The sequence below is a fragment of the Coregonus lavaretus genome (assembly GCF_964263955.1).
Source record: "Coregonus lavaretus genome assembly, chromosome: 7".
Lineage (NCBI taxonomy): Eukaryota > Metazoa > Chordata > Actinopteri > Salmoniformes > Salmonidae > Coregonus > Coregonus lavaretus.
The window spans coordinates 49579641-49607317 of NC_139994.1; the positions used below are offsets into that span (position 1 = coordinate 49579641).

General features: G+C 41.0%; 2 protein-coding genes and 1 long non-coding RNA gene across 3 annotated transcripts; 2 read left to right on the forward strand and 1 right to left on the reverse strand.

The window, feature by feature from the left end:
- The first annotated feature begins 918 nt into the window (after positions 1 to 918).
- LOC311132733 (uncharacterized protein) lies at positions 919 to 3257 on the forward strand. The gene is made up of 3 exons (XM_084166030.1): positions 919 to 1036; positions 1186 to 1220; positions 1696 to 3257. Exons 1-3 carry the CDS (start codon positions 945 to 947, stop codon positions 3036 to 3038), a joined length of 1470 nt encoding a protein of 489 aa, XP_084022156.1. The 5' UTR covers positions 919 to 944; the 3' UTR covers positions 3039 to 3257.
- Positions 3258 to 11838: 8581 nt separating this feature from the next.
- On the reverse strand, positions 11839 to 16404 carry LOC311132551 (uncharacterized protein; the record flags this gene model as incomplete). Its single annotated transcript, XM_084165813.1, has 2 exons — positions 11839 to 12020; positions 16302 to 16404. 2 exons carry the CDS (start codon positions 16402 to 16404, stop codon positions 11839 to 11841), a joined length of 285 nt encoding a protein of 94 aa, XP_084021939.1.
- Positions 16405 to 23556: 7152 nt separating this feature from the next.
- LOC311132746 lies at positions 23557 to 26924 on the forward strand. Its single transcript, XR_014613533.1, has 2 exons — positions 23557 to 23643; positions 26581 to 26924. It is a non-coding gene; the product is annotated as an uncharacterized lncRNA (long non-coding RNA).
- Positions 26925 to 27677: the final 753 nt, after the last annotated feature.

Genomic DNA, 27677 nt, shown 5'->3' on the forward strand with positions numbered 1-27677 from the left:
CGTACACTCCAAAGAGCTGGGCTTTACGGAAGAGTGGCCAGAAAAAAGCCATTGCTTAAAGAAAAAAATAAGCAAACTCGTTTGGTGTTCGCCAAAAGGCATGTGGGAGACTCCCCAAACATATGGAAGAAGGTACTCTGGTCAGATGAGACTAAAATTGAGCTTTTTGGCCATCAAGGAGAATGCTATGTCTGGCGCAAACCCAACACCTCTCATCACCCCAAGAACACCATCCCCACAGTGAAGCATGGTGGTGGCAGCATCATGCTGTGGGGATGTTTTTCATCGGCAGGGACTGGGAAACTGGTCAGAATTGAAGGAATGATGGATGGCGCTAAATACAGGGAAATTCTTGAGGGAAACCTGTTTCAGTCTTCCAGAGATTTGAGACTGGGACGGAGGTTCACCTTCCAGCAGGACAATGACCCTAAGCATACTGCTAAAGCAACACTTGAGTGGTTTAAGGGGAAACATTTAAATGTCTTGGAATGGCCTAGTAAAAGCCCAGACCTCAATCCAATTGAGAGTCTGTGGTATGACTTAAAGATTGCTGTACACCAGTGGAACCCATCCAACTTGAAGGAGCTGGAGTAGTTTTGTCTTGAAGAATGGGCAAAAATCCCAGTGGCTAGATGTGCCAAGCTTATAGAGACATACCCCAAGAGACTTGCAGCTGTAATTGCTGCAAAAAGTGGCTCTACAAAGTATTGACTTTGGGAGGGGTTAATAGTTATGCATGCTCAAGTTTTCTGTTGTTTTGTCTTATTTCTTGTTTGTTTCACACACAAAAAATATTTTACTTCTTCAAAGTGGTAGGCATGTTGTGTAAATCAAATGATACAAACCCCCCAAAAATCCATTTTAATTCCAGGTTGTAAGGCAACAAAATAGGAAAAATTCCAAGGGGGGTGAATACTTTCGCAAGCCACTGTACGTAATACTGTATGTCACGCAAGGCCATTGTATACCATTTTATCACCATTGCTTTCCCTCTGTTACAGCTCAATCAACAGCCATCTACGCAAGGTTTTGAAATGTAAGCGTTATTATTTTTCTGTATTTTATACATCTCATGAAGCATGGTTGAATATAATGACTACATTACATTTTAGAACACAAATATACCTTCCTTAGAAAATTATTTATTAATTAATTTGTAAGATAACACTGTTATTTTTCTATTAGATCCCGAAGAGCTTACTTGCTTATGTACAAGAAATGTAAGTAAACTAAAGTTAACTATTATATGTAATACCACTCTATCACTAATTATATCAAATGGCTACCCGGACTATTTGCATTGTCGTCGCCCCCCCCCCCCGTCTCTTTTACGCTGCTGCTACTTTCTGTTTATTATCTATGCATAGTCACTTTAACTCTATCTACATGTACATATTACCTCAATTACCTCAACTAACCTGTGCCCCCGCACATTGACTCTGTACCGGTACCCCCTGTATACAGCCTTGTTACTGTTATTTTACTGCTACTCGTTAGTTATTAGTTATTTTTTATTTTTTATTTGTCTATTTTTTACTTAACACTTATTTTTCTTAAAACTGCATTGTTGGGTAAGAGCTTGTAAGTAAGCGTTTCACTGTAAGGTCTACACCTATTGTATTCGGCGCATGTGACAAATAAAATATGATTTGATTTGATTTATATTGAACCTGTCACTTTCCATCCATTTCAAAGTGCATGCACCAGATCTTCAGATGAACCATGGAACCAGCCAAGGCTGTTCACTCACTAACTCACAGTGCCAGTCCTTCCCAGCCAGTGGAGAAGGAGATGTGGCAGAGAAAAGAAAGGAGGATGTTGTCGGAGAGGGTGGTTTTGTTTCTGCTGTTGCAGAAAAGAAAGGAGGGGATCATGGTTTTGTTAATAATGCAGAGAAGAGGGAACAGGGGTGTGTGACATTGACAGGAGAGGATAATGCAAAGAAGAGGGAACAGGGGGGTGTGACAGAGACAGGAGAGGATAATGTAAAGAAGAGGGAACAGGGGGGTGTGACAGAGACAGGAGAGGATAATGCAGAGAAGAGGGAACAGGGGTGTGTGACAGAGACAGGAGAGGATAATGCAGAGAAGAGGGAACAGGGGTGTGTGACAGAGACAGGAGAGGATAATGTAAAGAAGAGGGAACAGGGGAGTGTGACAGAGACAGGAGAGGATAATGCAGAGAAGAGGGAACAGGGGTGTGTGACAGAGACAGGAGAGGATAATGTAAAGAAGAGGGAAAAGGGGTGTGTGACAGAGACAGGAGAGGATAATGTAAAGAAGAGGGAACAGGGGAGTGTGACAGAGACAGGAGAGGATAATGCAGAGAAGAGGGAACAGGGGTGTGTGACAGAGACAGGAGAGGATAATGTAAAGAAGAGGGAAAAGGGGTGTGTGACAGAGACAGGAGAGGATAATGTAGAGAAGAGGGAACAGGGGTGTGTGACAGAGACAGGAGAGGATAATGTAAAGAAGAGGGAACAGGGGTGTGTGACAGAGACAGGAGAGGATAATGCAGAGAAGAGGGAACAGGGTGATATGAAAGAGACAGGAGAGGATAATGAGGAGAAGAGGGAACAGGGTGTTATGAAAGAGACAGGAGAGGATAATGAGGAGAAGAGGGAACAGGGTGTTATGAAAGAGACAGGAGAGGATAATGAGGAGAAGAGGGAACAGGGTGTTATGAAAGAGACAGGAGAGGATAATGAGGAGAAGAGGGAACAGGGTGTTATGAAAGAGACAGGAGAGGATAACATAAAAAAGGGTGGTGTGGAAAGGGAAGGGGAGGGTTATGTTGAGCAAGCGAGAAGAGAGGATCACAATTCGCCAAGTCAGTCCACACAGTCTCCTAGCTCTGTGAACACAAGTGGGAGCAGACAAACAGACTTGACTCTCAAGAGAAAAGGAGAGGAAAAGCAAAATGAATGTGATGACGAAAAAGAGGAAAAGATAGGAAGAGAGCAAAAGGAGAGCTCAGGAGAGGTGAAGAAGAAGAAGAACAGAAGAGGAAGGTTTAATAGGAGTTCCCTGTTTATCTAATTTGATTGGTGAAACACAGATCCTCCTGCAATGCCATGCTCATCAACAACATCCTAGTGGGCAAGTGTCTAATTACTGACTGATTGTTTTTACATTTATTTGTAGAATTATTATGAGATTATGAACAATGAAGACAGATGAAATGTCAGTTTAGGCTACATCAAGATGACTGGGAAAAGGATATTGGTTGTTATAGTTCAGTCAGTCAGTCACAAATGAGAAAAAAAAGTACATTAATGAAATAAATGTATGCCCATGATGACTGCTAATGATATTAAAATGCCCTTGAATGTATAATTAACTTTGTCTAAATCTTGATTATTTGGTATCCTTGGTTTGTCCTCTTACGCTTTCCTTACGAAAAAATGTTTCCACTAGTATTTGGTCCCATGTTCCTAGCACGCGATCAAGCTTGTGACTTTACAAACTCGTTGGATGCATTTGCAGTTTGATTTGGTTGGGTTTTGGGTTTTGCCCAATAGAGACTGAATGGTGAATGATGACTGGAGTAATTTTCTTTCTAAGTGAGTAGATAAGATGTTTCTGAACACTTAAAAATGTATCCTGATAATGCCATGATTAAGAATAATGAATGAATCATAAATAATGATGAGTGAGAAAGTTACAAAAGCCACAACCCAGCTAACTACAAAAGTTTGCACAACTTGACAGAACGTTCCCTTAAGAGTCTCATTAGGACATTACACAACATTTTCATGGAATGTTCCAGTGACGTGCAAGAAACCATTGCCTTAATGTCAAACAGAACTTACCCAGAACGTCGTTACCATGTTCTCAGTATATTCAATATTAATGTTCTAGACACGTTTCATGGGAACTTGCAATAACATTTGTGTCCTGTTTTCTGAGGGTTACGAGAATATTCCATCAACTTCCCACCAAACATACACAGAACATGGTTGCCATGTTCTCAGAATATAAGATATTAATGTTCTAGACATGTTTCATGGGAACAGTCTACCTGGGAGGCTCTATCAAATATGTATTTGTATCAGCCATGCTATTTGAGTCATGCCATTCAGTTGTGCCCCTCACAGACAGACTAGAGAATCTTCACCAGTCACACACCATCCCACTTGTGTGGCAATTGTGTGGCAATTGTGAGACAGCACTGCAGGGCCTGTTTGTCCAACTGTTCTGACTTGGTGGTGCACATGTAGCCTATAGCCAGTTTTAGAGAAATGTCATCATTGAATATTGTAACAGCTTTCATTGTATGCTTACGTGCCCCCATTGTTAGAGCTTTCATTGTCCTGCTTATGTGCCCCCATTAATTTAGCCTACTGTTCGGACTTGGTGTGCAGGGATAATACTGTAAGAAAGGCCCATGTTCTGAATTCTGTCGCTGTCCATTTCAAAAGGGCTGAAAGAATAGGCATATAGCTTACTGTTCTGACTTGGTAGTGCACCTGTAGCCTATAGCCTGTTTTAGAGAAATGTAATTATCGAATATTGTAAGAGCTTTCATTGTCTGCTTATGTGCCCCCGTTATTTATCGTACGGTTCTGACTTGGTGTACAGGCACAATACTGTAAGAACGGCCCATGTTCTGAATTATGTCGTAATCCATTTTTAAAATCCTGAACGAATAGGCGGCATGTAGGCTACATCCATCTCAGCTCGCTACATCCGTCTCAGCTCGCTCATGTCTTCATCGAAATTACCGCTTGCCTCTTAACCGCATATATGCCATCGTTTGTACAGCTGCATTGTTATATTGCTTATATTAGGTCTATCTCATTAGTATCTTATTCATAATTTTAGGCAATGTTAAAATTATGTATTTCATTGTTTTGCTTACTTTGTGTGTTATAATTAGCTCAGGTGCTTTTCTCCACGAGGAGGAGATACTATAATAAAATGTGGTTGGGTCTGTAAGTTACAGACCCAACAACATTTTATTATAATATCCCCTCCTCGTAACCATGTTTGCCAGTGAAAGTCTCTTCCCATTCAAATATTTTTGTTCAACAAAAAGTTCAGTAATAGACCCATGTAATTCCAGTTCATATTGCGAGGGTTGTTTTGTTTTGCGCAATGCGCTGTATATTGTCTATAAAAGTGGATCCTCGTGATTGTATTGTGCTTTTTTTTTAACCACATAGGCCTACAAAATACTTCAGATGGTAGGCTAACTGCTGAGTCTGGGTCTTTCTCTCTCTGTGGTGACTTAAAGAGTAAAGTTAAGGCCTCAACATATTGCTGAATTTATCCGGACTAACATCTATCTGAATTTCTGTCGCTGTCCATTTCGAAATTTATGAACGAATAGGCCTACCTCATCCCAGCTCGTTTGCTTGCCCTTGCTTATACTTAGAGCTAATTGTTAATTATATAAGAACACACATTATGAATTTACTGAACATAAATCTAATAATGTTTGTGTATGGTTTAAAAGTCAAAACTCATGTCGACATTCATTATTACTGAAGGAGTATGTGGTTCTTATCCAGTTATACAAATCCACAAGGAGTCAGTAGAAACAATATTTATTTAAGCAAGTCAGCCATAAGCGTTTGTCACCGTTAGAGTGCATTTAATGTATTGTTTAGAGTTGTGTAGTGGCTTCGCTGGCATGCATTCACCAAGATTGACATGCTAAAATCGCCACTGGAGTTAACCAGACAAGGTTTATCACTTCAAGAACAGATATGGAGGTTATAGTACATTTTTTAAATATATTTGATGGGGAATCACCACAAATACCATGCTACTCCGTCAGAATCTTATCTAAGGCCATTGGCAATGTATTCTATTTATTTACTTTTAACGCATTGCTGCTCCTCCCTTACAGCTCCAACCAGCTCCACTGATTGAAAGGTACCTTTTTTTTCACGTGTGTTTGTTTCCAGTTATGTATCCGAAGTTTATCGCCAAATTTATAAACCAGAACATTAACAGGCGTTCCAAGTAGTAAATAAATATGTAAGTTAACAAATTCTTCTCTCTCTAGTTCTTGGAGTGCTTATCTACTCGTGTACAGGAAATGTAAGTTAATTTATTAACTGTGCACTTATCAATTGCCTTGAAACTGTATCACCTGATGTCCTTCATTTTCCTTCCCTCCCAAAGCACATCCAGATCGTGAGAACCATGGAAGCAACCAAGTTCACCGTTCACTCAGAGAGGATGGGGTTACAGAGGCTGGAGAGTATGTTCAAATAAAGACAAGTGGAGATGATGATCACAGTGTTGGTGGAAATAAAGGACAGGGACAACATGTTGCAGTCAGAAGAAAGGAAAATGTAGGAAAGGCAGATACAGGAAGAGATGATGATGATGATGATGATGATGATGATTTGATAGAGAGAAGAAAAGAGGATGCTGCATACAGGAGAGAGGATGTGGATGAAACAAGACGATATGTGGTGTTGATAACAGAGAAACAGCAGACTCCAGAGATATGTCGGAAATTATGTAGACTCCGTGTGTTTTATCATGACTATATTTTGCCCATCAGGTATTCATCATAAGAGAGAATGGAACAGAATGATGTAGTGAGAAGGGTAGATAAGGTCAGAGAGGGTGTCGTGGTAAACGGAGAAACGCATCTCGGTGAGACAAAGACAAGTCTGACCAAGTACGGAGAGCCTTCCAGCTCTACAAACAGGTGTGAGACCATCCTATAACATCCTTCTTACATCCCTCAAGAGTTCAATGAACTCAGAAGGAAGGCGATGCAAAGAAGAAAGGACGAAAAGGATGGCAAGTACAGCCAGGTCCTTGCTAACGGTCTGGACAACAAGCTGAGAGAGGTTCTTGAGAGGCAGAAGAAGAACAGGGCTCACTGTGGTTTCAGGCGCTTCTGGGGTGCGCGTGGCAAGCACACCAAGGTCACATGGTTGGTATGTATAAGAAGAAGTAAACTATCTCCCTGCTCCCTATGTGTCAATAAATGCCACAGTTCACACACACTCACAAAAGAACGGTGCAGGAAGAACGAAAAGAGAAGTGTAGAAGAGATGGAGCTTTTGGGTAAAGAAAGGAAACAGAGGAACTTCAGGGAAGGAGAATAAAGAAGGAATGGAAAAGAAGAAGTGAGAAGGATACATTTGACGTTTATGTTTGGTCCAATTTGAAAACGGAAAAATATGAGTTAATTTTTTATATATGTTTAACGACAAACTATCTGAAGTTATTAGCATCTTTACGTTCAACATCGTTCATCATTTTACTCAGATTACTTTCTGGTACAAGTACTGTATATTAAAGATGCTTTGTAGGTAGGGAAGAACTTAGTCGTCACCTTGATTCTTGAAATACTTCACAAGAGGTTTAGAGATCATCCCTGGTGTGACATTTTAAAATGCAAAACATTATTCTTACATTTTAGTAGACACTTATTTTGTACCCTCTTTTTTTTTATCCCAATTTCAATTACTATCTTGTCTCATCGTTGCAACTCCCCAACCGGCTCGGGAGAGGCGAAGGTGGAGTCATGTGTCCTCCGAAACATGACCCACCTAACCGTGCTCCTTACACCCGCTAGCCAGCCAGCCGCCAAGTAAAGCCCCCCCTAACCCGGACGACGCTTGGCCAATTGTGCGCCGTCCTATGGGACTCCCAGCCCGCTGCGCCACTCGGGAGGCCCTTTAGTAGACACTCTTATCCAGAGCAATTAGGGTTAAGTGCTTTGCTCAAGGGCACAGCAACAGGATTCAAACCAGCGACCTTTCGGTTACTGGCCAACACTAGGCTAACTGCCACCCTACATCTTTAAATGTATAAACACATACTTTTGTATGTTGTCAAATCACAGCCTTTTGCATGTTGTCAAATCACAGCACAGGTTTAAAGGCTCTAAAAAATATTCGGATGATTTTTGTGTATCATTAATAGTCTCCCTCGGCAGACATGTTGCATCCCACGTTAACAATGTTCGGACATAAACTAGTGCTGTTGCCCTAGGTCTGGTTTTTCCGAGACTATATCATTGATAACAACTATATTACTTTAGTACTGTGTGGAGTACTGCGTACAGAGACCAAGGTACACTGACCCGGGATATCAGGTGAATTCCAGTAAATATCGCTATGGCAATGGATCACAAAATGGAAATACAAACGAACGATTAAAAAATATAGTTGTTATTTTGTCTGCCTGTAAAGCTAAAATCTCAAAAGGAAAAGCCATAGAGAAACGTAAAATGTATTTAAGTATCATAAATGGAAATTCAAATCAAATCAAATCAAATCAAATTGTATTGGTCACATGCGCCGAATACAACAGGTGCAGACATTACAGTGAAATGCTTACTTACAGCCCTTAACCAACAGTGCATTTATTTTAAACAAAAAAAGTAAGAATAAAACAACAACAAAAAAGTGTTGAGAAAAAAAGAGCAGAAGTAAAATAAAGTGACAGTAGGGAGGCTATATATACAGTAAAATAAAGTGACAGTAGGGAGGCTATATATACAGGGGGGTACCGTTGCATAGTCAATGTGCGGGGGCACCGGCTAGTTGAGGTAGTTGAGGTAATATGTACATGTGGGTAGAGTTAAAGTGACTATGCATAAATACTTAACAGAGTAGCAGCAGCGTAAAAAGGATGGGGTGGGGGGGCAGTGCAAATAGTCCGGGTAGCCATGATTAGCTGTTCAGGAGTCTTATGGCTTGGGGGTAGAAGCTGTTGAGAAGTCTTTTGGACCTAGACTTGGCACTCCGGTACCGCTTGCCGTGCGGTAGCAGAGAGAACAGTCTATGACTAGGGTGGCTGGAGTCTTTGACAATTTTGAGGGCCTTCATCTGACACCGCCTGGTATAGAGGTCCTGGATGGCAGGGAGCTTTGCCCCAGTGATGTACTGGGCCGTACGCACAACCCTCTGTAGTGCCTTGCGGTCAGAGGCCAAGCAGTTGCCATACCAGGCGGTGATGCAACCAGTCAGGATGCTCTCGATGGTGCAGCTGTAGAATTTTTTGAGGATCTGAGGACCCATGCCAAATTGCTGATTGACTGAGTGTTTCAGACAAGTAACCCATTATTAACCACACATATACCTTCCCGTGTAAATACAATTCATTATATATATAATGAGATATAATGAATACAGAATGAAAACATGTTATCTTTAGTTGGTATGGCTATATAGGCTACAGCAGCTGCCCCGATACATAATTTCATGCTTTTGCTTTCTTGTCATCAACTTTCAGGATTGGAATTTATCCAGTAACCCCAGGCAGAGATAGCGAGAGTGGGTGATGTTGCTGTTCCTATTGTTCATGGTCGGGGTTCTGGTCATGCTCTTAACAAGACCTGACATTTTTATATGGAGGGAAGAACTCTTATTCTAAATTGACCATTCCAAAGGCAAAGTGTGTATGCTCAAAGTGTTGTTTCATCTTCAAGCTCATCAAACTTACTTCCATGGTGCCTCCTACTGGTGATTCCTCAGAAATGTTTTTTTGGTCAACGGGCAGGATAGATAAAAAACAACAAATAAAACCTATTTCCACTAAAACTATGATGCTAAAACATTAGTATTTTAGGTGACTCAAATTGGAGGGGTTAGGGTTTTTTCTGGGCAGGGCCCAATAAGCACATGCACTTGCAATATCCCTTTTTGGGACCGTGCTTAGGGTCCCTTATTGGGACAGATGTTAGGGTGTTTGCTGGAGGGCTGGGTTCAAGACCCACTATGGGAGTCACCCTGCTCTCACGTTCTTAGCAATATATGCTAATTTAATTATTTGGCAACAGTTACAACACACCTATCTGATCTAATTAAAATGAGTTTGTCAATGACAGGTTTGTGGTATATGTGGTCTAGATTTCAAAAAGACGATAGAGTTCTCTTTGAGATGCTCAGCTATATGGAATTAATAAACACTGATAATGTTTGAGGTACTGGCAATGTGGTCATAATTCGTGCTCAAGGGAAAATCCTATAGACTCCCATCTTTCAAGGAGAAACTCAATTTAATTAGATAGGTGTGTTGTAACTGCTGCCAAGTAATGACGTGAATATATATATTGCTAAGAACATAACAGTAGGGTGATTTCCCTGGTGGGTCTCAAACCCAGTCCACCAGCATCAATGACAAACACCCTAACCACTGTCCCAATAAGGGATGTTGCTAATGCTTGTGCTTATTGGTCCAGTAAAGGTATCTGGCTCAGACTGGATGGACTGCCCAGTTGGAGGCACCATTGAACTAAGTTTGATGTGCTTGGAGATGTAACAATACTTTGATCATACACATTTTGCCATTTTGACCATTAGATTCTACCACGATTTGACATGATTTCTCCTTCATTCATTCATCCAGGTGACAGGATACAGGGGGTTAGTTGCATGTCCTGACAAGAGGTTGTGTTATTACCCTGACATTGGTCTCTCCATCGACAACCAGGCCCCCCACTCTCCAGCTGCATCTACTAAAGGCACAGTGACGACTGAGAAGTGAGTTTATCTTAATATGAATTTAAATTACTGTCAATATCTCAATTCCACATTGTTAATGGGTAAGTATTTTAGAAGTCTACCATAAGCGTGAAAGACACACTTTAGCCAGCTTCCTGTTAGTTAGTACTACATTCCATACATACAGTACATGCCATTTGTTTGGCACCCTGATCTGAAATGGCAAAACACACAAACAGATCTGGTACCAGGCTAGTCTACCATTGGGTCAAATAGTAAACACTCTTTCTCCATCAGAGAGCAACCACAGTTCTATACCCAATTGGTAAATGTGATGGATAAAGAGGTTTACATACCAGGTCTCTCTTGTAAAAGAGGTCTTCTGACCTCAATAGGAATTTTCCTGGATAAATTAAAGTTAAATACATTTTTTTTTAAACATTGATATATAATGCTGCTCCATTGTGCATGAATTGCTAAATCCCTATTAGCATTTCTCTTCCTCAGTAATTCCGTTACATCAGAACTCGACCCCTGACCCGACCCTGAACTTACTGACCCCTCTACAGTACCGGGGGTCAGTACCGACCCCGCTGTGGCTGCAGTCCTGGGGGTCAGTGCTGCTGTCTGTCTCCTGGCTGCCCTGATGGTGACCTACAGGAGGTACCGCTTCTCCAGAGTCCGAGTGCATGCTGGCCCTAAGGCCCCCAGTGTCCTGCAGTTGCACTCAACCCAATGTGATTAGAATGACTGCTGATGGAAACTGGGAGTCTTATAGCTCTGAAAGTTTATCGCCAGAGCTTAAAAACCATGTATATTTAGTTGTTTGAGTGGAAAATGTTCATAAGATCAATGTTCATCTAAACTCAAATTGTTTTGGGACAGGTGAAGAGAATAAACAAAAGATACATTGTTGTTGTTGTTTTTAAAGACACACTCCAACAATTTTTGGAACTTTACCTGTTGAAAAACAATATCCCTCTTATAAATACTGTAACGTACACACACTTAAGGGTAAAAAAAACATGTTTTGATCAAAATAGTGTTTTTTAGACACAAGTGCAAACTTCATGGAGTAGGCCAGATAAGTAGTTGGTCTGACAGTGCCCTCTGATGTCATCGGCCTTCCCCCTTGCTTGAGGAACAATAGAGGAGCAATAGAGAACAAAAAAGGAAAGCCCACGCACCTCCACTTGTGTCATGTCAGAGGACACCTGGACCTCCTATTGAGACGTGCCTTTTGTTAGGTAAATCATGTGATAAATTAGCTGAAAATGAGACTGGAGTAGGCTTTACTTTATCTTTGAGAGATATGTTTATCAACAGCTGTTCTTTGGCAGTGTTAACAGTTTGTGCTTTGGCAGTGAGATTATAGTAAATCTGTTTACAGTACAATAGTGAATACAGTGCATCTGTTAAATTAAAAGGCAGGAATTTGGTGGAGGGTCTTCTGCCCATTCTTCAATCCCTCCACCACCAGGCATGTTCTGCACAATCTGAATGAGAGACTTGTGCTGGATCCCATAAGAGGAGAGCAGGCATGGGTCCTCCAGCTGCTTATCAGTGAAGACCAACCTAATGGTCTCTGGATCGGCCCCTACATAAAGAGGTCAGAGGTCAGGGTAGAGATCTCATTAATCAGGTACAATAACACATCAAAGGATTTCATAAGTGTGCAATAACAGTACGATTACTAACACACAGTAGATTGTAACTATTATTTGTGGCGTCGTGTGTACTATTATTTGTGCCGTCGTGTGTAGTAGTTTACAGTCAATGCAGTTGTAGTTTACTTTTTTGCTGTACAAACATGACATTCCTTTAACGTCTTTAAGATGAGGGAGGACAATTTGTTTTTGGATGAGCATGGCCTTATTTCTATTACAGCATATTGGATGACTGTCATTCATATTCCATTCACCCAGTTCAATGTAACAGCGATAGGTTTAGGCTACTACATGACACGAATTTTCCCTATACTCATCATGTGGTTGCTACAACCTAACCTATGAATTAAAGTTTACAACTTAGGTGCATACAGGTCGAGAGAAACATTTGAGGCGACAGACAGTGACACATTCAATACCGCCTTGCACACTCTTGCCTGCATCTAGCTGATCTCGAGTGTAATCATTAGTCCAACAGTTGCAAACAAGAGTTTCTATTGGACAAATTCAGGTTATGTATATCCCAGTTTTGTTCCATTTGCTTCCGTTTAAGAAACTTTTTTCAACAGAATCGGCGGAATGAATACACCCCTGATCATGGGTAAACACAGTTCACTTTCACAGCAGCCACGTTGTATTCCTTCTCGCGTCTATGCGCTCTCCTCCTCTCACCTTTTCCCTTCGCTTGTGGACTTCAATGCACAGCCTGTGACCAGGCAAAAAAAACTTTCCAAGCCAAACCATATCATAACTGCTACACACAGTCTACATTGTTGTCACCATATAAGCTAAAGTAACGTCATAGTCAACATAGCTAATAGAACTAACACGTTAGTAAACCCGCTACAATCCTGCAGTAACGTCACACATACCTAGCCATGCCCGTCACTCAAGGAGCGCATTTGTTGTTCCTTGAGTATGAGACACTTGCATTCAGTCTCTGCATGGTCAATGCAGCACATGCAACAATGTTGATGACAACGATGCTGTTTTCACATGGCTTCTTAATATAAATCCACTAGTGTTCTATAATTACACTATTAGTTTGTGTTTCTTACATCTGCAAACAGCTAATTTGTCTTAGTAAGTTGGGCCTAAATCTTGTTAGCCGCTAATGTTAATCACTAATGCTAATCGCTAATGCTAATGTTAATAAATGTATAGAGTCAGAGCAAACATAACCTGATAATACCAGTGATAAAAAAAAATACCAGATGCTGTAGAGGAATACGCAAAGCAAGAATATGTTAGCTACATGAAGTAGCTAAGAGAAAACATCAAATGTAGACAAAAATTATAGGGTCCCCTAGAGAGTGGTGTAAAGTACTTAGGTAAAAATACTTTAAAGTACTACTTAAGTAGTTTTTGGGGGTATCTGTACTTTACTTTACTATTTATATTTTTGGCTACTTTTACTTTTACACCACTACATTCCTAAAGAAAATAAATGTACTTTCTACTCCTGAGTGGCGCAGTGGTCTAAGGCACTGCATCGCCATGCTAACTGTGCCACTAGAGATCCTGGTTTGAATCCAGGCTCTGTCGCAGCCGGCCGCGACCGGGAGACTCATGGGCGGCGCACAATTGGCCCAGCGTCGTCCAGGGTAGGGGAGGGAATGGCAGGCAGGGATGTAGCTCAGTTGATAGAGCATGGCGTTTGCAACGCCAGGGTTGTGGGTTTGATTCCCACGGGGGGCCAGTATAAAAAAAATTAATAAAAAAAATGTATTCACTAACTGTAAGTCGCTCTGGATAAGAGCGTCTGCTAAATGACTAAAAATGTACTCCATACATTTTCTCTGACACCCAAAAGTACTCGTTACATTTTGAATGCTTAGCAGGACAGGAAAATTGTCCAATTCACGCACTTAAAAGAGAAAGTCCCTGGTCATCCCTACTACATCTGTTCTGGCGGACTCACTAAACACAAATGCTTTGTTTGTAAATTATGTCTGAGTGTTGGAGTGTGCCCCTGGCTATCTGTATTTTTTTTTTAAACAAACAAGAAAATTTTGCCATCTGGTTTGCTTAATATAAGGAATTTGAAATGATTTATACTTTTGATACTTAAGTATATTTTAGCAATTACATTTACTTGTGATACTTAAGTATATTTAAAACCAAATACTTTTAGACTTTTACTCAAGTAGTATTTTACTGGGTGACTTTCACTTTTACTTGAGTCATTTTCTATTAAGGTATCTTTACTTTTACTCAAGTATGACAATTGGGGACTTTTTCCACCACTGTCCCTAGAAAACACGTGTCAACACTTTGGTTCCGACCCTGTCACAATAACTACTCCCTGGCATTTTCATTTGTTGTCATGTCAAACACTGTATTCAAAGTGCCCACTATTATATTCTAACTATAGAATTTGAATAATCATTCCATTTCATGATTCCAACAGTTCACCCAAGTGTTTTGCTCTAAATCACAAGTCAAATCGCAATTGCAACATTTGCTTAAAAAGGCCTAGATTTTTTGCCCATATATGGAAATGATCTCAAATGAGTGCAGGAAATGCAGAAATTTCTGAAAATGCTGAAAATTATTTTTGGTTGAAGTTGAATTGAATAGTATAAAACAATCAGAATGGACTAAAGACCAATTGATCACTTAGTGTGTACACTACCGGTCAAAAGCTTTAGAACACCTACTCATTCAAGGGTTTTTCTTTATTTTTTACAATTTTTTTACATTATAGAATAATAGTAAAGACATCAAAACAATGAAATAACACATATGGAATCATGTAGTAACCAAAAAAGTGTTAAACAAATCAAAATATATTTTATATTTGAGATTCTTCAAATACCCACCTTTGCCTTGATGACAGCTTTGCACACTCTTGGCATTCTCTCAACCAGCTTCACCTGGAATGCTTTTCCAACAATCTTGAAGGAGTTCCCACATATGCTGAGCACTTGTTGGCTGCTTTTCCTTCACTCCGTGGTCCGACTCATCCCAAACCATCTCAATTTGGTTGAGGTCGGGGGATTGTGGAGGCCAGGTCATCTGATGCAGCACTCCATCACTATCCTTCTTGGTCAAATAGCCCTTACACAGCCTGGAGGTATGTTGGGTCATTGTCCTGTTGAAAAACAAATTATAGTCCCACTAAGACCAAATCAGATGGGATGGCGTATCGCTGCAGAATGCTGTGGTAGCCATGCTGGTTAAGTGTACCTTATATTCTAAATAAATCACAGACAGCGTCACCAGCAAAGCACCCCCACACCATAACACATTCTCTTCCATGCTTTACGGTGGGAAATACACATGCGGAGATCATCCGTTCACCCACACCGCGTCACACAAAGACAAGGCGGTTGGAACCAAAAATCTCCAATTTGGACTCCAGACCACAGGGACAAATTTTCACCGGTCTAATGTCCATTGCTCATGTTTCTTGGCCCAAGCAAGTCTCTTCTGCTTATTGGTGTCCATTAGTAGTGGGGGGTTTTCAGCAATTCGACCATTAAGGCCTGATTCACACAGTCTCCTCTGAACAGTTGATATTGAGATGTGTCTGTTACTTGAACTCTGTGAAGCATTTATTTGGGCTGCAATTTCTGAGGCTGGTAACTCTAATGAACTTGACTGACCTTTATGTCTTAAAGTAATGATGGACTGTCGTTTCTCTTTTCTTATTTGAGCTGTTCTTGCCATAATATGGACTTGGTCTTTTACCAAATAGGGCTATCTTCTGTATACCGCCCTACCTTGTCACAGCACAACTGATTGGCTCAAACGTATTAAGAAGGAAAGAAATTCCACAAATTAACTTTTAAGAAGGCACACCTGTTAATTGAAATGCATTCCAGGTGACTACCTCATGAAGCTGGTTGAGAGAATGCCAAGAGTGTGCAAAGCTGTCATCAAGGCAAAGGATGGCTATTTGAAGAATATCAAATATCAAATATATTTTGATTTGTTAAACACTTGTTTTGGTTACTACATGATTCCATATGTGTTATTTCATAGTTTCACTATTATTCCACAATGTAGAAAATAGTAAAAATAAACAAAAACCCTTGAATGAGTAGGTTTTCTAAAACTTTTAACCGGTAGTGTATGTGTTGCCACCCTAGGGTCACGCACTACTCATAAAGCACATTTTTTACTTTTTTAATTCAATTACTTTAAATACCATCAAATACAGTCATACCATAAATTTTTTTTTAAATACCGTGATATTATATTTTGGCCATATCGCCCAGCCCTGTTCATTTGTTCTTCTGTATTGGCCAAGTCGATTACCATTTTCTCCCCCCTGAAGCCAATCACTACGACCTGGTAGATCTTCCCCATGGTGCTGAATGTAAGTGTGAGCTGCTGCTGAAGTGTATCTGTCTAAATTAGTGTCAGTGCCAGTGGGTGTCTGTTATGTGAATTATTTAACAAACTATTTCAGTTTCTCTGTGCGTCTCCCAAAAGGTTGTAAGTCTTTTGGGATTTAAGTAACGGCCAGAGTCCCGGTCTGCATAGTCAGAGATATTTATTCATTGAGAATTCTGCCATCACAATTTCAGAGTCCATCTTTTATACTCATACGTCATACAAAAAGAAATTCCTTCCCTCTGTAGGCGGGCTGTAGTTTTCCACTCTAAAACTGCTCTACTGACCTTCAGTTCACACACACACACATATACACACATGCATACACACATACATACACACACACACACACACACACACATATCCTACTCCCTGCATTACTCAGTTATTGCCGTTCTCACAATATTCTGCACCATGTTTTCATAACAGTTTCTCCCCTCCCTAAATTGGGAGGCCTCTTTATCTTAGTTTCTCAGTTGTCTTTGTTGTCTGGCCTAACTCTTACTCACATTGCTAAATAGTGGCTCAATGCCATAGCCTTTACTGGTCCTACACTCACACATTTCTAACACATTATACACAGTTTCAGGGTGTAATAATTAGTCATTAATAATTAATCTATCAGTGTCACTGCTTTTCGATGTGTGTCAGAGGAGGAGACGAAAATGCTTTCACTCTTTTTTTCTCAGGTGCTCAAATCATTTCCAGTAAGATGTGTTTTCCTATATTGGACTTCCTTATCACATGAGTCATGAACGATAAATGATTTAGACCTAACCTTAAAGCAGATAGAAAGGAAAGTCATGGTATGTCAGTGGAGTGATACAGAGTGTACAAAACATTAGGAACACCGACTCTTTTCATGATAGTAGGTGCCAGGTACACTGGTTTGAGTTTGTCAAGAACTACAACGCTGCAAGTATCGTCTATAAAATTATACAAATTATACAAGAGACAAAATTCACAAATTCTACAGCACAACGGCAGAGTCATGTCTTAAGTGTAAAACTAACAATGACTCAATAATCCATGCCTTATGGGAATCTTATAAAGTCAGAAAGTTATGGGTGAAGTTAGAAAGTTGGCTGTCAGAAGTATTACAATGTAAATGTACTTTTAACCCGTCTGTCTGCATATTTCAAGACATGGCATATGAGGGTGCAGCAACAATAAAATGAACCAGTATTTATTTATTTCCTTGTTATCATGTGACTTCTTGTAAATGCTACTGTATGTGGAAAGAGATTCCTGCCTGCCTCCCTTAGTCATATCTCACAGTCCGTCCTGTGTGTGAGGCAGTAACCGAAAGACAGAGAGAAGACAGAGAGCAACAAAATGGAGGCCGAGAAGAGATAGGACCCGGGAGACTCTACTCTCAAATTTGTCAACAGACAGGATGATTTAGATTGAAGTAATTATTATTAGTATGGCTTGAGAAAGCAGCCGCACTTTAAATATTGTACGAATTATTTCTGACTTTTTATTATTATTATTATTATTATTATTATTATTATTATTATTATTATTATTATTATTATTATCATAATCCTTTAGCACGCTACTCTTCTTACACCATTTAAGCTAGAAACACCATTCAAACTTGAAAACGTTATCTAGATTAAGTTGCTTGCATACAACTTTTTGATGTCTTTTAAACAATTAAACTTTTTGTCCTTTTTGTCCTCCATCCACTCATGGGATTTCCTCAACATTCTAAAGGGCCAATTGTGACATCATGACTTCCAACATTCTATTCTATTCACTGAAAACAATGCAACTTTTGACACAAATCAGCTACTTTGACCACTTTCCCAAGAAGTTCGACATAAAGTTAGAAGGTATGACATCATTGGTCTACTTCCCTGCTATTCAAATCTGAAATCAGAACAGAATTATCTGGTACCGGTCAAACATTACCGCTGTTTAAGTTACCGCATCAACAACATTTTCTCTAACTTTTAATAAACTACAGACATTTTTACCAGTTTCCCAACAAGTTAGACAAAAAGTTGAAGGGGATGAAATCTTTGCCTATTTCTCCGCTATTCAAATCTGAAATAGAAAAAAAATATCTCAAACCAATCAAACGGTACAGTTGTTTCAGTAACCGCATTAACAAAAAAAACTTTGTACAAACAACTGACATTTTGACCACTTTCCCAGAACTTTAGACAAAAACGTATAAAGTATGAAAAAGGGTGTAGGTAGCCTAGCGGTTAAGAGTGGTGGGCCAGTAACTGAAAGGTTGCTGTTTCAAATCCCCTGAGCCGGCAAGGTGGAAGAATCTGCATTTCTGCCCTTGAGCAAGGCAGTTAACCCCCAACAACAACTGCTCTCTGGGTGCCGTGGAAGTCGATTAAGGCAGCCCCCTGCACCTCTCTGATTCAGAGGGGTTGGGTTAAATGTGGAAGAAACATTTTGGTTGAATATATTCAGTTGTGCAACTGACTAGATATCCCACTTTCCCTTATCTTGGTCTACTTTTCTGCCATTTAAATATGGAATCAGAAACAGAATGATCTACTACCAATCAAGAGTTACAGCTGTTTTAGTAACCGCATCACCTAATTTAGCTAACATCCCAGTGTTGAATTAACTGCCATGGAACTTTTCAGAACTTTCTAATTATAACAATGGGGGAGCACACAAGACTCAATCCAACCAACTAAACTAACCTACCACTGTTTATCTACATGTAGTTATCGTTTACCTTAAGTACTGGTCTGTAGGCTGCCTTGCACAATAGTAAACCCCCCATCCAGCTGGCGCCGCTGATGTGCAATTCTGTGCTCGCCACACACTAGAACCTAGGAACTTTCTAAAATTCCTTGACTAGAAAACGGAAGTAGAAATGATTTCAAACATTCTTTGTATGGAGTAAAGAAAGATATACTGACTGAACTGAATAGGCTAAACAACTCTCATTCAACCAAAAATGTCTATACTACAGTTGTTTATTTGTAAATGAACGTTTAACGGCGACTGCTGCAGAGATTTTCAGGGAAGTTGAGACTGCCTGGAGGAGAATGCAGTGTGTTGTGAAAGCAGAACTACATTTTCATGAAACTCAGATGTATGTGTGTCCCCCTGGGGGCAGAAGTGCTCAGAGGGAAGGGGTGCCCTTCTCCGGCCTCTTCCCACTTACAGTATCTCCCTTCAGCCCAGGGAGGACTTCATGAACATCCTGCTGTCGTCCAGACTTCCCACTTATGCCTCCTTGTCTTCTGTACTCTATTATTACAGTTGACATATTCTGTGGTGGTAGTCTGACTGTAGTAATTTGTGATTAAATATGTGACCTAATTGCCCCACACTCCAAAGTAATAAGGTTGACATAGTAGTCTATCAAAGTAATCAGACCAGATGTTTTAATTTATACCGTGGCATTGTTGAAGACTCGTTTCTGATTGACTTGAAGCATTCTAGAGTGTGCATTATTTCCCTATAATGCACGATATACAGTGCATTCGGAAAGTATTCAGACCGCATGACTTTTTCCATATTTTGTTACGTTGCAGCCTTATTCTAAAATGGATTAAAACTGAAATATCACATTTCCATAAGTATTCAGACCCTTCACTCAGTACTTTGTTGAAGCACCTTTGGCAACGTTTACAGCCTAGAGTCTTCTTGGGTATGACGCTACAAGCTTGGCACACCTGTATTTGTGGAGTTTCTCCCATTCTTCTCTGCAGATCCTCTCGAACTCTGTCAGGGGAGCGTCGCCGCACAGCTATTTTCAGGTCTCTCCAGAGATGTTCGATTGGGTTAAAGTCCGGGCTCTGGCTGGGCCACTCAAGGACATTCAGAGACTTGTCCCGAAGCCCCTCCTGCGTTGTCTTGGCTGTGTACTTAGGGTCGTTGTCCTGTTGGAAGGTGAACTTTCGCCCCAGTCTGAGGTCCTGAGCGCTCTGGAGCAGGTTTTCATCAATGATCTCTCTGTACTTTGCTCCGTTCATCTTTCCCTAGATGCTGACTAGTCTCCCAGTCCCTGCCGCTGAAAAACATCCCCACCGCATGATGCTAACATCACCATGCTTCACCATAGGGATGGTGCCAGGTTTCCTCCAGACGTGGCGCTTGGCTTCAGGCCAAAGAGTTCAATCTTGGTTTCATCAGACCATAGAATCATGTTACTCATGGTCTGAGAGTCTTTAAGAGCATTTTGGCAAATGCCAAGCGGGCTGTCATGTGCCTTTTACTGAGGAGTGGCTTCCGTCTGGCCACTCTACCATAAAGGCCTGATTGGTGGAGTGCTGCAGAGATGGTTGTCCTTCTGGAAGGTTCTCCCATCTCCACAGAGGAACTCTAGAGCTCTGTGACCATCGGGTTCTTGGTCACCTCCCTGACCAAGGCCCTTCTCCCCCGATTGCTCAGTTTGGCCGAGCGGCCAGCTCTAGCAAGAGTCTTGGTAGTTCCAAACTTCTTCCATTTAAGAATGATGGAGGCCCCTGTGTTCTTGGGGACATTCAATGCTGCAAACTTTTTTGGTACCCTTCCCCAGATCTGTGCCTCGACACAATCCTGTCTCGGAGCTCTACGGACAATTCCTTCCACCTCATGGCTTGGTTTTTGCTCTGACATGCACTGTCAACTGTGGGACCTTACAGTTGAAGTAGGAAGTTTACATACACCTTAGCCAAATATATTTAAACTCAGTTTCTCACAATTCCTGACATTTAATCCTAGTAAAAATTCCCTGTCTTAGGTCAGTTAGGATCACCACTTTATTTTAAGAATGTGAAATGTCAGAATAATAGTAGAGAGAATTATTTATTTCAGCTTTTCTTTCTTTCATCACATTCCCAGTGGGTCAGAAGTTTACATACATTCAATTAGTATTTGGTAGCATTGCCTTTAAATTGTTTAACTTGGGTCAAACGTTTCGGGTAGCCTACCACAAGCTTCCCACAAAAAGTTGGGTGAATTTTGTCCCATTCCTCCTGACAGAGCTGGTGTAACTGAGTCAGGTTTGTAGGCCTCCTTGCTCGCACACGCTTTTTCAGTTCTGCCCACACATTTTCTATAGGATTGAGATCAGGGCTTTGTGATGGCCACTCCAATACCTTGACTTTGTTGTCCTTAAGCCATTTTGCCACAACTTTGGAAGTATGCTTGGGGTCATTGTCCATTTGGAAGACCCATTTGTGAACAAGCTTTAACTTCCTGACTGATGTCTTGAGATGTTGCTTCAATATATCCACATTATTTTCCTTCCTCATGATGCCATCTATTTTGTGAAGTGCACCAGTCCCTCCTGTAGCAAAGCACCCACACAGCATGATGCTGCCACCCCCGTGCTGGTGGATGGTGTTCTTCGGCAACATTGGACCTTTAGCTCTGTTTTACTTTTTGAAATACCTGTCATACAGTCAGCCCTTACAGTAACATCACTTATCTTAAAGGATCCTCCTATATGTCTTCAATTATCCTGTCTTCAACAGCTCCTGTTAAATCCATCTAGATTTGTGGCCCTAAATGTTCCTTCTGCTTGGCTAAACTGAACTATGCTTCCTTCATCTGAACTCTTTTTGACCAATTACAGTCAAACTTATGTATGCATTTCCCTCTGTAATTCTAAGCACGTGCTCCGGATCAACCAAAGAAGAGGGAGAAGAAAAAAGAGGAGGAATTAAAAGTGTATGGAAGATAGAAGAAGAATTGAGGATAATAAAAGAGGAATGGAAGAAAATGAAGAAAATAATCAATGTGGAATCACAGAGAATAGCATTGCAATTGGAAAGAATATATGTGGAATTCAAGACATGGGTAGACAACAATGGAAGAGGCATTGATAACAATCCTCAACAATGAATGGCAATAAGAGAGACAATTAACATAATAGAAGAGGAAGCAAAGAGAACAAACAGAATTGAAGAGTGTAGAAGAGAAATGGAAAAGAATACAAAATAAATGGAAATGTATAGAAGAGGGATTGAAAAGCACAGAGGAGGACTTGAAGAGCATAGAAGAGACAATGAAGGGTATAGAAAAGGAATTGAAGAGTGTAGAAGAGGAATTGAAGAGTGTAGAAGAGGAATTGAAGAGTGTAGAAGAGGAATTGAAGAGTGTAGAAGAGGAATTGAAGAGTGTAGAAGAGGAATTGAAGGGTGTAGAAGAGGGATTGAAGAGTGTAGAAAAGGGATTGTAAAGTTTAGAAGAGGAATTGTCAAGTATAGAAGAGGAATTGAACATATGACGGAGTCTGTTACGTCCCATCGGGGACGCTAAGTCTCTTAAAGCTAACTGCCAGTTGAAGTTAGATCTCTGGGAAAGTGACATCAACAATGGCAACTAACAGCTTCACTAGCCAGCTATTCTGCTTAAATCTAGGCTATCATTCAGCAATAAAACAGGTACGCTTGGAATAGATTATATTCTGTTTTAGATCCCGCTTTATTTGAAGTGCATCTTATGAAGGCTAAGGCTTCATAAAGCAATCATATGGGCCACAAATAATCTATAACCATATTTCATGCTCTAGAAAGGATTAATCAATGTGAACAAATAAATGAATGGTTATGTCATACAGTTATGCCACATTATATATCTTTATAGAGCATGATATACAGTTATATATCATTTGTGAAGCATCTATGTAGTGCTTTATGAAGCCTTCATACGATGCACTTAAAATAAAGCGGGCCCAGTACCCAGTTTTATTCAGTGGTCTTGTTTAAAGTTTGTAATGTTCCAATGTCATTAGACATATCGTTTTTAGTTTTAGGCTACAAGCCCATTCTGCCTAGTCTGTATCAGTAGCCATATCGACTAAAGAGAACACGTTTGCATTTTGCATTCATTATATCTCTTTAGTCATACAAATAACGCCAACGTCTCCTTGAACAGGTGACTTCAAATGTGCTTTATCACTTGGTACTTTAAAAAATGCCCATTCTTTTAGGCTTACCATGTACAATGTTTGTTCTGGGTGTATTCAATAGTGCACACCCTAGCAAACCATTAGCAATTATTGCCCGCTCAAGGAGATGTTGGGGGTATGCGCATGACTAAAGAGATGAATGAATACAGAATGAAAACGTGTTCTCCTTAGGTCGGTATGGCTACCTATAGCAGCTGCCCGGATACACAGTTTTATGCCTTTGCTGTATTGTTGTCAGCCTTCAGGATCAGAATCTATCCATTTATCCCAGGTAGAGATAACAAGAGTGGACGATGTCGCTGTTCCTGGTCGTGGTTCTGCTGTTTCTGGTAAGAAGACCCTCTTAAATCTACACCTGATTTTGTAACTGAAACAGGCTTCCCAGGTTGAATTTTTCAATTTAATAATTTATTACAGCTTAACCTTGTGGTTTATCTGTGCAATGTTCATATGGAGGGAATAATTCAATACTTAGGTGATTCCTCCGAAAGGTTATTGTGGTCAACGGACAGGAAAAGTGTTTAAACTCAAAATAAAACCTATTTTGAAACTCTGATTTTTGAAATAAAGTAGCTGTACAACATTATGGGTATGGGGCTCCTGAGTGGCGCAGTGGTCTAAGGCACTGCATCGCAGTGCTAACTGTGCCACTAGAGATCCTGGTTCGAATCCAGGCTCTGTCGCAGCTGGCCGCGACCGGGAGACTCATGGGCGGTGCACAATTTGTCCAGGGTAGGGGAGGGAATGGCCGGCAGGGATGTATCTCAGTTGATAGAGCATGGCGTTTGCAACGCCAGGGTTGTGGGTTCAATTCCCACGGGGGGCCAGTATAAAAAAATATGTATTCACTAACTGTAAGTTGCTCTGGATAAGAGCGTCTGCTAAATGACTAAAATGTAAATGTATGCTCAGAGTATCTTTATACAGCTTGAGAAGTTGACATTTCACTACATGGGAAACTTTGCTATTTAGTTAATTTTTTTGTGTTCATCTTTATTTCTTTTGTACAGAAAGTTCATACTATTATCAAATATGACCCCAAGCACTTCAGGATATCAAATCAACAGTTACTAACCACGATTTCGACTTAAAATACAAATTAAACTCCAACTCAGCTGTTGCCCTGTTCATACCGGACCCTATTCCTTTGTTCCATTGGCTACCAAAACGCTGCAGGTGTAGACGCAGTAGACGAGCTGCAGTCCTGGTGAAATTGAAGCAATGAGAAAACCCAATGGCGCTCCCCTCCTTTCTGTTGCAAATTGTCCAGTCACTTCAGAATAAGATGGATGAGCTTTGTTCGAGAGTCACATGTCTTACAGAGACGTGGCTAGATGATGACACTATACACATAGTACTTTAGTGGATTCTCCATGCAGTGGCAAGATCGGACGAAGGCTTCGGGCAAATCTAAAGGAGGAGGGGTGTGTTTTTCATAAATAACAACAGGTGTGCTGCTTCCTGTGTGAAGGAAATCTCTAGCGTTTGCTCACCTGATATAGAATACCTCATGGTAAGCTGCAGACACTTTCATCTACCTAGAGACTTATCTGTAATTATCACGGCTGTCTACATACCCCCACAAGCCAACACAACTCTGGCACTCAACGAACTGTATGGGGCCATAAACAAACAAGAAACTGCTCACCCAGCGGCAGTGTTTCTGGTGGGCAGAGAATTTAACGTGGGGAGATTAAAACCATCCTACCTCACTTCTACCAACACGTCTCCTGCTCCACTAGAGGAGCTAAAACTCTAGACCACTTTTATTCTACCCACAGAAACTCGTACAACGCCCTCCCTCTTCCTCCCTTAGGCAATTCTGACCACGTGACTCCATGGTCCTGCTTCCTGCTTACAAAGAAAAGCTCAAACAGGAAGTACCGGTGATGCGCTCAATACGGAAGTGGTCGGATGAAGCAGACGCGAGGCTACAAGACTGTTTTGCTAGTACAGAATGGAATATGTTACGGGATTCATCCGATAGCATTGAGGAGTTTACCACAACAGTCACAGGCTTCATCAATAAGTGCACAGACGATGCTATACGAACGTATCCAAACCAAAAATCATAGATTACAGGCAATATCCGCGCTAGGCTAAAGGCTAGAGCTACTGCTTACAAGGAACAGGACATGGACATGGACGCATACAAGAAAGCCTGCAACGACCTCCGACTAGACATCAAACATTCAAAAGGACAATATAGTAGGAAGGTGGAATCCTATTACACCGGCTCCGACACTCGTCGCATGTGGCAGGGCTTGCAGACGATAATGGATTACAAAAGGGAAACCCAGCCGTGAGTTGCCCAGTAATGCAGATCTCCCAAACCAGCTAAAAGCCTTTATTCTCACTTCAAGAAATACAACACTGTATCTTGCGTGAAAGACCCTGTTTTTTCTGGATGACTGTGTGATCTCTCTCTCCGTGGCCGATGTGAACAAAACATTTAAACAGGTTAAAAATCACACAGATGGAATACCAGGGCCCGTTCTCAAAGCATGCGCAGACCAGAGCTCCAAGGTAACCTGCCTAAATGACTATCACCCTGTAGCCCTCACATCTGTAATTATGAAGTGCTTTGAAAGGCTGGTCATGATATACATCAACATCATCATCCCAGACACTCTGGACCCACTCCAATTCTCATAACGCCCCAACAGATCCACAGATGGCGCAATCTCAATTGCACTTTACACTGCCCTCTCTCACCTGGACAAGAGGGGAAATAACTATGTGAGAATGCTGTTCATAGTCTACAGCTCAGCATTCAACACCATAGTCCCCTCCAAGCTCATCACCAAGCTAGAGACCCTGGAACTGAACACCTCCCTCTGCAACTGGATCTTGGACTTCCTGACAGGCCGGCCCCAGGTGCTGTATGTAGGCAACAACATCTCGCCACGGTGACCCTCAACACGGGGGCCCCTCAGGGGTGTGTGCTTAGTCCCTGTACTCCCTGAGAGAGCTTCAAGTTCCTTGGCGTCCTCATCACTAAGGATTTAACATGGTCCACACACACCCGCACAGTCGTGAAGAGGGCACAGCAGCACCTCTTCCCCCTCATTGGCTGAAAAGATTTGGCATGGGCCCTCAGATCCTCAGAAATTTCTACAGCTGCACCATCGAGTTCAATGGGAATCGTACTGGATAAATAAAGGTTAAATCATCAGAAAAAAACATAGATATATAATGCTGCTCCATTGTGAATTGAATTACATCTATTATAATTTATCTCCCTCTGTGATTCCTTGTTACATCAGAACTCAAACCCTGACACGAGCCTGACCTTTGACCCGGCCCCTCCTTCTCCTGTGCCAGGGGTCAGTACAGACCCGTACTGTGGCTGCAGTCCTGGGGGTCAGTGCTGCTGTCTGTCTCCTGGCTGCCCTGATGGTGGCCTACAGGAGGTACCGCTCCTCCAGAGTCAGGGTGCATGCTGACCAAAGTGAATCACATAACTGCTGATGGAAACTGGGACCCTATTATGGCCCTGAGAGTTCATAGCCAGAGCTTCGTTTTATATTCAATTGTTTGAGTGAAAAAATTATATCAACTCAAGTTTATTTTCTTACAGGGGAAGAGAATAAACAAAAGATACATTGTGGTTTTGTTTCTGTTATTTTTTATTATCTTTGAAAGATTTATCAACAGCTTTTCCAGTTTGTGCTTTGGCAGGGAGATTACAGTACAATACTGAATACAGTGTTACATAAAAATACATCATAAATACAGGCAGTAAAGTAGAAGAGATTCTCTCTTCTGCCCATTCTTCAATCCCTCCATTCCCCAGGCAACCTCATCACCAGCTGACTGACAGAGTGGTGCTGGATCCCATAACAGGAGAGCAGGCGTGAGTCTTCCAGCTTGGGACTGTGTTTTGTATTTTGTCCTGTGCCCTGTTTTGTGTGTTTTTATGTTTGAATGTTGTAAACTCCCAAGTCTTACTAGCTTATCTTAAGATGACCTCTGTGTTTATCAAAAGCATTGTGAATGAAATAACACTGGTTGGCAGAAAGTCATGTTTTCTGTATGCAAAGTTCCTAACCAGAATGAGTGTGTACTTTTCAGTTGCATAGCCTAAGAATAGGCAAGCAGCTAAGCCCCAAAATTGTGGACTTCATGATAAAGCCACCAAATTTCACACACAGCTAGGGCATGACTAAAGAAGTATTTTTAGCTATAGTGCCATCGCAGATTTGGCCCATTGGCTATTTCCAATATGGCTGCCAACCAGCTGCATGGGGCCATATTGGACAGGAGTCACATGGCCATATCTCCACAAATAATAGGTACATAGGGCCCGATTCAGACTTAGGAAATCTATTCCTTTTTTTAAGCGTTTTGATTGAAGCACGTC

Bases quoted from the DNA above. Each gene is read 5' to 3' on its own strand.
- LOC311132733 (XM_084166030.1), top strand. From the start codon at position 945: ATGTCACGCAAGGCCATTGTATACCATTTTATCACCATTGCTTTCCCT. The intron at 1,037-1,185 runs GTAAGCGTTATT...TTTTTCTATTAG, and splicing joins TCTACGCAAGGTTTTGAAAT to ATCCCGAAGAGCTTACTTGC. The intron at 1,221-1,695 runs GTAAGTAAACTA...TCCATTTCAAAG, and splicing joins CTTGCTTATGTACAAGAAAT to TGCATGCACCAGATCTTCAG.